This window comes from Saccostrea cucullata, unplaced genomic scaffold, assembly GCF_032062105.1.
Source record: "Saccostrea cucullata isolate Sc308-1 unplaced genomic scaffold, CSIRO_AGI_Scuc_v1 ctg3033, whole genome shotgun sequence".
Classification (NCBI taxonomy): Eukaryota; Metazoa; Mollusca; class Bivalvia; order Ostreida; family Ostreidae; genus Saccostrea; species Saccostrea cuccullata.
Window position 1 is genome coordinate 26,380 of NW_026934665.1, and position 14,557 is coordinate 40,936.

At 32.7% G+C, this 14,557-nt stretch overlaps 2 protein-coding genes across 2 annotated transcripts in view; one reads left to right on the forward strand and one right to left on the reverse strand.

Annotated features, from left to right (window-relative positions):
- Positions 1 to 14,423, forward strand: part of LOC134241148 (nuclear pore complex protein Nup133-like) — a gene marked incomplete at its 5' end in the record, with an annotated part of 38,695 nt that extends 24,272 nt beyond the window's left edge. Inside the window, one exon of the mRNA XM_062723231.1 lies at positions 14,197 to 14,423. Coding sequence (XP_062579215.1) covers positions 14,197 to 14,330 — 134 coding nt within the window. The remainder of the gene's footprint in view (positions 1 to 14,196) is intronic.
- Positions 271 to 4,884, reverse strand: LOC134241147 (tripartite motif-containing protein 55-like). Its single transcript, XM_062723230.1, has 2 exons — positions 4,850 to 4,884; positions 271 to 1,981 (listed from the first exon to the last, which is right to left on the reverse strand). Exon 2 carries the CDS (start codon positions 1,963 to 1,965, stop codon positions 271 to 273), a length of 1,695 nt encoding a protein of 564 aa, XP_062579214.1. The 5' UTR covers positions 1,966 to 1,981; positions 4,850 to 4,884.
- Positions 14,424 to 14,557: the final 134 nt, after the last annotated feature.

Sequence of the window (14,557 nt, forward strand, 5' to 3'; positions counted from 1 at the left end):
AATTTTTGTTCCCCTTCACCCATAGATGGTATATGCCAAATTTGTATGAAATTGGTTGAGTAGTTCATAGAAAAAGTTTAATATTTTAAAATATCAATGTATGACGCACAACACATGGCGATGGCTAAGACAGATAGCAGAGTGAGTGACTCACAAAGTGATTCAGATGACCTAAAAATGCATTGATATACTGCAAAGTGGCTTCAAATTATTATAATGTATTGTACTGTATCATGTTTATTTTTATTTGCTCAACACACAGTCGTAAAATCAACACATGTACATGTAGTTAATTTTCTTCACATATCTTTCAAATCTTTGAGATACAAACAGATTGTCATTTCTATCTGTACACAGTCCCCATGGATAACTTAGTCCACAGTCTATGTAACGGAGAAACTGTCCATCTTGCTCTATGATGTGGACACAGTGATTGTTATTATCAGCTGTAAGGATGTGACTCTGACTGTCTGTGGTGATTCCCCGTGGATCAAATGATTCATTCTTTGGAGAAGGCATATGTCCAGCGTATTTGAATCTTAATTTCCCGGCCTGATTGACCACAACTACTGCTTTAGCTCCATCATCAGACACACAAATATCCAGGTTCCTGTTCTCAGTAATGTATCTGTTACAGAAACCAGCAAAATAGAGAGGTTTACCTTTATTATCAAACTGAATGGTTTGTTTCTCTGTTGATCCAGAGTAACGGACAACTTTTGTTTGTTTGCTATCATTACTATCCATGATAACCAGGAGGTCACCAGAAGAGGTACTACAGACACCGCGAGGTTTCCAGTTCTGTAGTCTGATCACCTCCTCTATCTTCTCATTCTTTATAATGTTCACAGTTCTATCCCAATAATCAGTATAAACTAGATCTCCATTTTTTGTTACTGCTATGTCATATGGTATGTTTCCTGACTCGGTTTTGATTGACTTAAGTAGTGATCCCTGATTGATGTTGTAAAGTTTCATAGTACCGTCATTTGCCTTTGTCCAGATTTCCCCCTCACTCAGACAGGCCACAAGGATAAGTCGTCTATAATTAGTTTTTATGGTGTTGACAATCTCTGGTTCATCAAGGAGCTGTTTGACTGGAGGAGAGGAACCAGCTTCTGGTGATTTCTGTGTAGTTTTCATGCTGTAGTTATGTATTTCTGAAGTGAAAGAATTTTGTGATAATGTTCCAAACAATTTTCGGAGTTTTTCGATTTGGATTTTTTCTGGAATGAATTTTGATAAAGTTGGTACTATTTTTTGTGGAAGGTTTCTGTACATATGTACATTAGAAGTGACACTAAACAGTTTTGACAAGTCATTTGTGTTTATAGCCATTTCAACTGAACTAGTTTCATCCTTGATGTCAGACATTTTCTTGTTTATTTCATTAAGATGTTTCTGTAGAGTTTGTAACTGAGTGTTTTTTATCTCATCAACTTCAGCTTTAAGTTTCTTGACAAGTTTGTCAATTTCTCTGTGCCAGTCCTCTCCATGTTTTGTTATGGCTGTTGAGAGATCTCCATATTCCCTTTCTAATTGACTCATTCTGTTTTGTACATCAGAGGCAATGTCCTGGTAGGTTGGAAAAATTGTTTCATTTACTTCTGTTTGTTCTTTGATTATTTTTTCCCTTTTTTCATCCACAACTTGTAAGATCTCTGAAATCTTATGACCTAGATGTTTATCAGATGCAATGCATTTTGTACAAGCAGGAGTGTCACAATGATTACAGTACATTGTACATTGTTCTTTGTAATGAAATTTACACACAGGGAAGAGGGGTGTGGATTTCTTTGACTTAAATTTGACGACTTTATGGTCCTTGGATTCATCAGATATCATATGTTTCCCTACACAAGCTGTACATAGGTTGACAAGACATGTATCACAATGCATCTGTACCACAGCGGTCTCACACAGGTCACACTGCATCACATCTTGGGCACTGGTGCGGGGGTCCATTGTTAAACATGTAACTCTAAAATATATAGTTTATAACTTAAAGGCGTTAGGATAGAGCTAAGTTGGTAATATATTTGAGAAATCATTACATCTTCTTTGTTCCCTTTCTGAAGGATATGTGGCTGGCAAATCTTTTGCTTGATTACAGAGTACTATTCTTATTTTATTGATATTGATAGATAGATAAGCTTTATTTAAAGTCAGTTTGGTAGTTAAAAAGTAACACAAGCTCTAATGAGCTTTTGACTGACATGTTTAACATATACATAACAGTAAAACAATGAAAATTTGCAGCACTATATAAACATAGAATTACTTGCAACAATACAGCACACAGTCTAAGTTAAAGGACATTATCAGTTAAAGATACATATAAAAACACACATGTACAGACACATAAACAATACAGCACAGATGCATAGAGAAAGCAACAGGTATACATATATAAGTCACATTACAAAATCGACAAACATAAAAAGAACATAACAGAAAAAAAAGAAAAGAAAAACTGACACACATGCACAGACAAACAAACAAAAAGGACACAACTTACCTAGTGGAGCAGGCTGTACACTCACAGTCCTTACCGCTCCAAGAGGCAATCAGAAATTTAAACTGTAAAAATTTGGTTTGACATTTAAAATGTTCAGGTAAGGAGTTCCATAAAACTGGTGCTGCATATCTAAAAGACATTTTGCCATATGATGTAGTTCTCACTTTTGGTATTTCTAAAATGTTTGAATATCTAAAATTGTATGTCACTTTCTTAAAACTCAATAAGTCTGACAGACATCTAGGAGAAAGGTCATGTAAAATCTTAAAACATTCCAGAGCCATGCTACGCATTCTTCTAATCTCTAATGATGGTAATTTTGCCTTAAGTAGTAATGACTCATAGCTACTCTCCAAATCTCCATAAATAAAACGTAAAGCTCTTTCTTGAATTATTTTAATTTTCCTGGTATTTTTCTTGGAGCAGAAGTGCCATACAAGAGGACAGAAATTAAAATTTGACAAAATAAAACTATAAAATATTGTAATTTTGTTTGCCCGAGTTTATACTGAGCCAATGCGTTTTAACACATTTAATTGTTAGGCAGCTTTTTTACAGATATTACTAATATGGACATCAAATTTGAGCATAAAATCAATATCAATATATACGCACAGTATGATATCTATAATAGGGATGTCAAATCGGTCAATTTTTGATAATCGATTATTTTGACGATTTTCCGATCTAGTATCCGGTAACTCGGTAAAAATGTGTTTAATTTTATTGAGGTCAGTCAAGCCCTAATTAATCCAATCATTTTTTTTCATGCATGTTTTATTGCCTGCCACAAACATCGAGCCTAATGAAAATAATTTCTTGTTCTAAACTTATTTCTAAAAAAAAAGAACAACAAACAAACAAAACAAACAAATATACACGAGTACACAGCCATAGGTGATAACGGGTACATCAAATATTAACAGGTGTGTGTGACGCTAATTACATGTACTGTATAAACATGGACAGTACATATGCACTTTGTACTTTGAAATTTGAAAAAATATACATCTGAGTAGCCGAGTAGCGATTTTAGTATTCGATACTCGGTCATTCGATCTTGCACTAGGTTAACCGGGTACTTGTTGACATTCCTAATATATATATTTTTTTCAAACAGTGAAATATATGGTGGGGTTTTCGTCACATACATGTATTGCAAATGCATTACATCTTGGTTATGTTCAGTCTGATGGAGAATTTTACAGGAAATCTATTTGCATAATTATGATATAATGATTAACAATTATGAAAATTGCGGATAGATGGCATGGAGCTGAGTTTGCCACTCGAAGAAACTACATAAAGGGACTTCGTTCCTCAGCCAGGAAGGACAACTCTTTAATTTATTATTTAATTCAAAAAGTCTCAGTATGAAGCTTAAAAAATAATTATTTTCGTGCAACAATTTTCATAATTTACCTCTCAATTAGCTTCAAGGTTCTTTGAAATTTTCAGAAAGGTCTAATTAAAAGTCGAAATTTTTATCCCGTAATAGCATTTTAAAAAGACATATATCAGAAAATTGATGTTCATTTTAATCTAACCATAGATGCCAATGTTTCTTAACATGATATGAAATTAGAAGTTATTTATGGAGCTTTGCGATGACAGGTTAATCTTTATACACTTTGTATTGTAAAATGATCGAAGTAGTTTAAAGAAATTAAAGTATTTTATGTACTTTATGTATAAAAAATGTGGAATTTCTTCAAAAGCCTGGATACCAATGTGTTATTTGATCAAATTTAATTGGAAAATGCATAGCATGACTGTTTTTATTCGCAATTCCTGAAAATATATTTGAGATTTACTAATTTTCTCTATATAATTTGATTGAATTAAAAGATGAAGTTTAAAAAAAAATGGGAAGGGTAAAAACACGTTACTTTGAAAACTCAGAAACATTTTTGTGAGTATTTTCAATTAGTCAATGCTTGATTTTCATAACCTGAGGATCGGAGTACTTTAAACCTGATGCAGAATGAATTATTCTTCATTTAAGGAGGCTGGAGGGTCAACAAATTAATCCCAAATTAACCACCAGATTTCAATTATTTTTTTACATACGGTATCTTTAGCTGTCAACTATCATTTGACAAAGAAAAAATTCATATATTTTAGTTTTAAAATTTGATCATTTTGTATATCTTTATATGGAGCTCTGCTTTTAAAGGAGATTGAAATAGTCTAAAAATGGCTGCCACCCCCTAACCTCGTTAATGACCATAAAAATCCTTGGTCATGTTCTATTATTTTTCTTTTATTATCCTACAGTAGGAAAAAATATAAATCAAAAGACCAAAATGTAAAATTATACATAAACAATACCTGACTTCTACATTTTCTACGTCCGTAATGGCTGCCAATAAAAGGGGTGTTGTTATGTCACGCGACACGACTTGTTTACAATTGTTATCTACTTGTTATCCTGCATGGTCTATATACGAGGGTTGTCTGGTAAAATCGTGGACAAGTTGTCTCGCGTGAATAATAATCACCACTGCGTTCTGAAATTTTCCCTACTACTTAGTGCATATTTGCTGAATAAACATTGCATATTTCAAATAGACATATGCATAAATAAACGAATTATGAAATTTTATTTTATGTATTATATCGCCTTACGGCGCACGGATGATAACGTCAAAGTGCCTAAAACAGCGTCACGTTTCATCTTTGCGCTAAAAATAATGTTTGATAAGCCCCACTTTAATTGCGGAATTTCATTGATGCATATATTTTAGTCCCCATAAACAATTGAGGAACCAATATGGCACAAACGCGCGATCTTCTGAGGATTTATTAGTAAAATACGGACAACATTCCCACCATCATTCAACTACGAGGACAGTTCAACAAATAATGTCCTCGTTGCTTGGAAAGAAGCAAAAAACGCTTTTCAATGATTTAGTCTTCATTATTTTCCTTATAAATCCCTTTTAATTAAAACACATTTCCGTAACATTTTTTATCTAATTTCTGATTGTTTTTAGAACTCATTTTTGGGTATGACTCTAAGTATACTGGAAAATGGCAGATCCAATGATTTCGGGGACTTGTTTCGTCTTCTGAAAGCAGTTTTTTCAAGTTTGGAAATAGAGAGAAGTCAAAAGGTCAAAGATATGGCGTATATTGTTAATGTAAAAAAAACATTTACTTTCTGTTTATCCCGAAAACCCCTTAACTCTTCAGAGTTGCGGGTTTGGACGCTGTCATGAAGAATTTTAATGTAGTTGATTCCTGATTTTGGGTCCTTCCTCTAATAAACCTTTTGATTTTTTTGCAAAACATTGCTTTGTAGACTCCTTCAGAAATTAAACTGTCTCCCCAGATACAAATTTATACAACAATACCACTAATATTTAAGAAAATTGCATATAAATTTGTCTTTTTGCTTTTGCATATCTTTGCTCTTGTCAAATCTTCGCTGTTTTTATCAAGTACATCTTATGGTAAATTTTGATTTGAGGGTTTTAAGCAATAGATTCATGTTCCATTATCTGTTTGAATATCAAACAAACGTGGATAACTACAATTACAGATATTTTAAAATAATTGTAGAGACATTCGTACACGTTGTCGTTTTGACTCATTTTTCAAAATATAGGGTGACATTTGAGTTCCACGCTTTTTACCGTCAAGCGTTTCTTAAAACAGTGTAAACTACTCCCGATATGATGTCTTTCAAATTTGCTATGTTTCTTAAAGTCAATCATACATCATCAAATATTGTTTTTTGAAATTTGGCAAACAGTACATAAGTTGTTGTAATTTTTGTTGGCAAGGACGGTACCCATTTTTGATGCCCATTGTATAATTTTTTATCATTGAAATCCACCTGCTCATTTGTCTAGAAAACTGGCATTGGTTGCAGTAAATGTAACATATTTCAAAGAATATATCTTTGGGATTAATAAAAAGTTTTACAGCAGCTTTAATGAAGCCTTTATTTTCACTCTAGTTTACTGATTCTTAACCCTTTATTTATAATGCAGTGTCTAGAATAGTCCTTGTTTCTCAGCTTCTCACGATGAAACTATGTGATGAAAAGTGGTCACATAAACTGTTATAAATTTATTAAAGATTTAATAATGAGAGAAAGTCAAGTTTAATGTCATATGGTACCTGTTTTGTATGTCATACAGTTCAGAACTTTATTTATTGAACAGCCCTCGTTATAGACATTCTTATATTGACGGTCAGCAGTGACAGCATCTTTTGCTATTAAAATAGCAGTCTGCCTGTATGTTTTGTACTTCCTCGAAACTCGATCAAGAAAGATTTTAGTAAGAAAACCCATTTCATTTCTTTATTAATTTTTTTTTTCTTCTGTATTCATTAAAAGTGTTTCACGGTGTTATAACCCCATCTAAATAAAAGCCAACTCCTCTCCGGTGCGCCGTAACGTCATTAAACGTCACCAATTTTCGTGTGTTGTGTTCACCACTTTCCTTTTTCAAATGCTATGGAAACTGCCATAAATTGACCAAATGCCTTGACTTTTTTAAACAGAGGACAAAACACATTTTTGAATCAACAAGGAAAATTTCTGCCCTAATCTTATCTATTTAATTTTTTTATTTTCATGTATTCTCTAATAAAACCTTCGATTCTTGACCGTGCGCCGTAGGACCTTACTTTGTACGCATAATAATTTTTTTGTGTGTGTATATTGCATCTAAAATTATGATGCACTAAAATATGATAAATAAACATTCACTGAAAATTTCAGGTTAGTGCGTCCATTATTTAAAAAAAAAAAAACGCTTTGTCCACGATTTTACCGGACAACCCTCGTATAGTGGGGATTAAAGGGTTTGCTTTTGTGTGCTGCCAAGTGAGACTCACTAAAAAAAACCTTAATATCTTTAAAAATAAGCCTTCACAACACTTGATTGATTGTATATTGTTTAACGTCCCTCTCGAGAATTCACTCATATGGAGACGTCACCGATTTTGACCCTTACTCGGCACTCATAGCCATGAGCAGTGAGGGATCTTTATCGTGCCAACGCCTGCCGCTGACACGGGGACTCGGTTTTTAAGGTCTCATCCGAAGGACCCGCAACTTTCACTTCAAAGTGCCGAGCGCACGGCGAAGGAACAGTTGCTACCCATTTTATCGACTGGGTCAGTCGCGGTCGAGATACAAACTCACGACCTTCCGATCACAGAGCGAGCGCTCTACCGACTGAGCTACCGTGATAGGTTACAACACTTATCCATAATGATTTTCATAATAAAACCATCTTTGGGTATATCCAGCTACATTTACACTTGCAGTAGTTTGCAGCTATTAAGTGGACAACAAACTTGCAGGACTGTGCCGCAACAAGTTTTAGCATAATACCGAAAAATCCTAAAAATATATATAGGTACAGAAACATACTTGGTAGGTATTAGTAGTCAGATAATGGAGATATAGACAGCAACATACTAGGTAGGTATTAGTAGTCAGATAATGGAGAAATAGACAGCAACATACTAGGTAGGTATTTATAGTCAGATAATGGAGAAATAGACAGCAACATACTAGGTAGGTATTTATGGTCAGATAATGGAGAGATAGACATCAACATACTAGGTAGGTATTTATGGTCAGATAATGGAGAGATAGACATCAACATACTAGGTAGGTATTTATAGTCAGATAAAGGAGAAATAGACAGCAATATACTAGGTAGGTATTTATAATCAGATAATGGAGAAATAGACAGCAACATACTACGTTGGTATTTATAGTCAGATAATGGAGAAGTAGACCTCTACATATTAGATAGATATTTATAGTCAAATAATGGAGAAATAGACAACAACATACTAGGTAGGTATTTATAATCAGATAATGGAGAAATAGACAGCAACATACTAGGTAGGTATTTATAGTCAGATAAAGGAGAAATAGACAGCAACATACTACGTAGGTATTTATACTCAGATAAAGGAGAAATGGACAGCAGCATACTAGGTAGGTATTTATAGTCAGATAATGGAGAAATAGACAGCAACATACTAGGTAGGTATTTATAGTCAGATAAAGGAGAAATAGACAGCAACACACTAGGGAGGTATGTATATTCAGATAATGGAGAAATAGACAGCAACATACTAGGTAGGTTTTTATAGTCAGATAAAGGAGAAATAGACAGCAGCATACTAGGTAGGTATTTATACTCAGATAAAGGAGAAATAGACAGCAGCATACTAGGTAGGTATTTATAGTCAGATAATGGAGAAATAGACAGCAACATACTAGGTAGGTTTTTATAGTCAGATAATAGAGAAATAGACAACAACATACTAGGTAGGTATTTATACTCAGATAAAGGAGAAATAGACAACAACACACTAGGGAGGTATGTATATTCAGATAATGGAGAAATAGACAGCAACATACTAGGTAGGTTTTTATAGTCAGATAAAGGAGAAATAGACAGCAGCATACTAGGTAGGTATTTATACTCAGATAAAGGAGAAATAGACAGCAGCATACTAGGTAGGTATTTATAGTCAGATAATGGAGAAATAGACAGCAACATACTAGGTAGGTTTTTATAGTCAGATAATAGAGAAATAGACAACAACATACTAGGTAGGTATTTATACTCAGATAAAGGAGAAATAGACAGCAGCATACTAGGTAGGTATTTATAGTCAGATAATGGAGAAATAGACAGCAACATACTAGGTAGGTATTTATAGTCAGATAAAGGAGAAATAGACAGCAACATACTACGTAGGTATTTATACTCAGATAAAGGAGAAATAGACAACAACACACTAGGGAGGTATGTATATTCAGATAAAGGAGAAATAGACAGCAACATACTAGGTAGGTTTTTATAGTCAGATAAAGGAGAAATAGACAGCAGCATACTAGGTAGGTATTTATACTCAGATAAAGGAGAAATAGACAGCAGCATACTAGGTAGGTATTTATAGTCAGATAATGGAGAAATAGACAACAGCATACTAGGTTGGTATTTATAGTCAGATAAAGGAGAAATAGACAGCAACATACTACGTAGGTATTTATACTCAGATAAAGGAGAAATAGACAACAACACACTAGGGAGGTATGTATATTCAGATAATGGAGAAATAGAGAGCAACATATTAGGTAGGTTTTTATAGTCAGATAATGGAGAAGTAGACAGCAGCATACTAGGTAGGTATTTATAGTCAGATAATGGAGAAATAGACAGCAACATACTAGGTTGGTATTTATAGTCAGATAAAAGAGAAATAGACATCAACATACAAGGTAGGTATTTATAGTCAGATAATGGAGAAATAGCAACATACTAGGTTGGTATTTATAGTCAGATAATGAAGAAATAGACAACAACACACTTTATTAAATGATAAGGAATTTTGGTGCTCTCTGATTGGTCTAGACGCCATTTACTGGTGTGTACCTCAGAGTGAGTTCAACTCAAATGAAGTTCTCGGAGGTTTATTCGGGTTTTCCCTCTCGACCAACCATAGATTTGCTTACAGCTTTTTCGACCAATCAGATTGCGTGTTTTAAAGCATGTGTCGGTGTGAATGTAAACATGTCAGACGCCATTACCAAGGAGATTACGAACTTTTGAAAGTAAATGGTTGAGTATTTATTGTTTATTAATATTGTTTTTAACTTATTAATTAATATTGGTTTAGCTGTTGAAGTATATCAGCATGTAATAAGTGTAATTACACTTTACATTATGGATGTTTATATTTGATGGAGACAAGAATGAAAGAGTCAGCAGTGTTGTAAAATTCCTCATTATTTAATAAAACGGTTGTTGACTTTTGAATTCGGTCTACTCGTGACTATACAGACCTGGTCAGGTATTGGTTAAGCTCGGCCTTCGGCCTCGGTCAACCAATACCTGACCAGGTCTGTATAGTCACGAGTAGACCTCATCAAAAGTCAATAATTGTATAAGGTAGATATTTAAAGTCAGATAATGGAGAAATGGACAACAACATTCTAGGTGGGTATTTATAGTCAGATAATGGAGAAATAGACAGCTACATACAAGGTAGGTATTTATAGTCAGACAATGGAGAATTAACAACATACTAGGTAGGTATTTATAGTCAGATAAAAGAGAAATAGACATCAACATACTAGGTTGGTTTTTATAGTCAGATAATGGAGAAATAGACAGCTACATACTAGGTAGGCAATCAAGTGTATTTCATTCTATAGCGGAAGTTGAAGTTGTTTCTATTAACAGGTAGATGTATATCCTGAATAACTAGACATTAATCTTACCATAGGGGGTTGAATAAAATATTCAATTCATAAGATTAGCCAGTAAGAATCTTTTATGAAGTCATGTTCTATTATTTTATTATAATATCAGGAAGAGGTGGCAATTCTCAACCCAAGAAAGGAGAGCCTGTGTTAATAGAACCTACAATAAATTAGATATCAAAGAGTAACATTTTTGTCAATTTACAAATCAACTAAGTAAGAAATTAGCTTTGTTGAAAATATTTTTGAATGTCGGTAAGATATCTACATGTAAGTATTCTGACACAGAAAAAAATGTCTTCTTTGTTTGGTTTCTTTACCAGCAGTATAAAATGAAATACATGTATTCACCTTTAAGTTACATATATTGTCCGGGATTTATGTACAAATGTATTTTCCTTGTTGTTTATAACAGACATCAATGAAGAACAAGAATAACTTGCCCATCAGCAGCTGTAACCTACCCTTGTCATAGAGGTTAGTATTGTTTTGCTAAATTCATCTCTGTTCAACCTAAATGAATTATTTATTGTAAATTCCAAAATATCAATTTGGCAAAAAAGTGAGAAATATGTAATTTTGATAAAAACAATTTTCTTCTTTCTTGTAGAACCTTGGCATGGAGCCAAACAATATGAGAGTTCTCTCCCCTGTGCAGCCGATAGAGGTATGTATCGGTGGGGACTTCCACCTCAAGTTAGTTGGCATGATCCTAGAACATGCATATTGGAGTTTTATGAAGAGACTTACTTTTACATTTGACAACTGACTTTTTACATTTTAGTGATTGGAGTTTATCTCTACATGTATTTAAATTGTAAAAGTCAGTCGTCAACTGTAAAAGTAAGTCTCTTCATAAAACTCCATTAGTATTGTACAACATTTGTATTCTTTTGCCTTATGCGTTAAAGAGCAATAACTTGTATAAGGGGTCATCAGATCCTTTCGCACTGGAACATGAATGTTGTGCCTAAAGTCTGTTAAGGCATTAATGAAGATTTCATGCTTCTGCAATTTATGGCTTCGAAATAGTAGCAATAACAAGGTTTTTCGCATAAAAGGCAATAACTTTTTAAAGGGTCGATCTTAGGGAACAAGAATGAAATCTTTTTAAGAGTACATATTATAGATGCAAAGACATTTAGTATATGTAAAAGACAAAAGAGATATTAAAAAGGCTTATTTTTTCGTTTTTTGAATGACCTTGATCTTTGACCTTTACATTAATTTCATGATCAAAGATAAATGAAGCTGATGCATTTAATCCCATGTCTCTACGACTTTACGTTTTGAAAATATTTAATTATTTCTAAAATTGAAAAAGTTTCAGGGGCAATAACTCATTGAAGGGGTCACCGAATACTTTCGCAATGAATAGATTCCTGAGTCCTCTCAATTAGTCGAAAACTTAAATGAAGGTTTCATATTTCTACGGTTAACGGTTTCGAAGAAGAAGCGATAACAAGGTTTTACGCACAAAGGGCGATAACTTTTAATAGGGTCAATCTTAAGGAATACGAATTAAATCTTTAAAATAGTTTTAAGAGTACATATTAATGATGCTAAGACAGATTGTATATGTTAAAAGACAAAAAAGATTTAAAGAGAGCTTAATATCTCAATTTTGGAATGACCTTGACCTTTGACCTTTGCATTAATTTCATGATCAGAGGTTAATGAATCTTATGCAGTTGATGCCATGTCTCTATCACTTCTCGTTTTGAGATTTTTTAATTATTTCTAAAATTAAAAAAGTTTCAGGGGCAATAACTCATTAAAGGGGTTTACGAATACTTTTGCAATGAATAGATTTCAGAGCCTAGTAAATTAGTCAAAGACTTTAGTGAAGGTTTCATATTTCTACGGTTTACGAATTCGAAGGAGTAGCGATAACAAGGTTTAACGTACAAGGGGCGAAAACTCCGAAAGGGGTCATAGGTCAGGGATGGGGTACTGGTAATGTGTAATGTTAATTGACTGTAATTAATTACAAATTTTGATGTAATTGAAAGTAATGTGTAATTGACCAAATTTTCAATTACAAGTAATGGTAATTCAATTAATTACTTTCCAAAAAGGCATGTAATTCACAATTACTTTTCAAATACATTCAATTACACTGGTTTTAATAAATGAATAATAGTCTCCTCTCCCTCAATTTCATAAACATTATATATGAAAGGTTAATAAATTATATTTTGGGCCAAAAATTTAAAAGTAAAATTTCTTGAAAAGAACTTCCCTTTTAATGTCAATTGTTGTTTAAATACAATGCCCCTTTTAATTAAAAGAAAACTTTTAAATCAAATTAATCTTTGTAAAGTTTACAAATAAAATTCATATTTTGATTTTTTAATTAATTAATCCATACGAAAATAAGAAGTCAAATGGCTTCTAATCCTTTTGTTGGCCATATCTTCAGCTTGTGTTGGATGTTATTAACAGGTGCTAATTAGTGTCTTGGGGTCATATACTTATTCCTAAATAAACATTTTTCACACCTTCGACTTAAAATTTGTCAGTTGGTGTTTTTATACATACTCTTTGACTTTGAATTGTAGTTTGGCACAAAATAAGTCAAATACACACAATTTGAGGTAAACCTATGATGCTAAAATAAGGAAATATAAAGGCAAATTAAAGCATAAAAAGTACATTTAGCATAAATTTATCACTTGTTTATGGAAAAGTTTAAAAATGATTCCAAAATTTTAACACATGATTTAAAAGTAAAACCATCTGTAAACTTTCTACCAGTCAGTATCTACATGTATGCATTTTTCTCACAAATACCCCAGTGGAAAGAATCTTCAGCATGACAGGAAAATCTTAAAATTAATCGAAGATATATTAGGTTTGGGGACACAGTATTTGAAAAATGCATGAAGCTTTTAATAATATTATTGTAAAAAATGTTGTAAAATAATCTGTTATAAATGTAAAGGAATATACATGACTATTTACTTTTATACGTGTATTCTTGAATGTAATTTGTAATTTAATTAATTACATTTGCAAAGTAATTGTAGTTTAATCAATTACATTTCAAAATTCATGTAATGGTAATGGTAAGTTTTGGGAAAGTAAATGTAATTTAATTAATTATTTTCCTATGTAATTTACCCCATCCTTGTCATTGGTCATGTACGTTGGATTGCTATTCGAAATAACTTTTGGTGTCGAGTATCATGAACACAAAAGTTTTTCAATTCGTCTTTCAAATCAAAAGTCCATAGCGGAAAAATAACGATGATAAACAGAAGCATTTCAAGAGGTCTTTCCTCAGAAAGGTGGAAAGACCTAAAAATGCTGAAATCGATAATGTTTACTTAATTTTTACAGACAAAGACAATAGTTTTGTCTTGGGTGAACTACTATTAAGTTCTTTTTATTCTGATAAATTAAAGTCATTACTTTCTTTATTCAGGAATGGATGTGAAGACATTTATGCCAGAATTGAGGGCAGTGTTAAATTGTGATGAACTTGGAGAACTTAAAGATAATGCTGAATTTCAGTACTTGAAACAAGCTGGTTATGAACATATTGGACAAGTGTTATGATTTATATGAACATATTGGACAAGTGTTATGATTTATATGAACATATTGGACAAGTGTTATGATTTATATGAACATATTGGACAAGTGTTATGATTTATATGAGCATAATGGATATTATGTGTTATGATTTATGTTAAGTGAAATAGAAGTGTATAGGCAATATAGTTAATATGCAAAATAGGAAAGGTAGCACAACAATAATGCAATGTGCAGTTGAATTAAGGCGT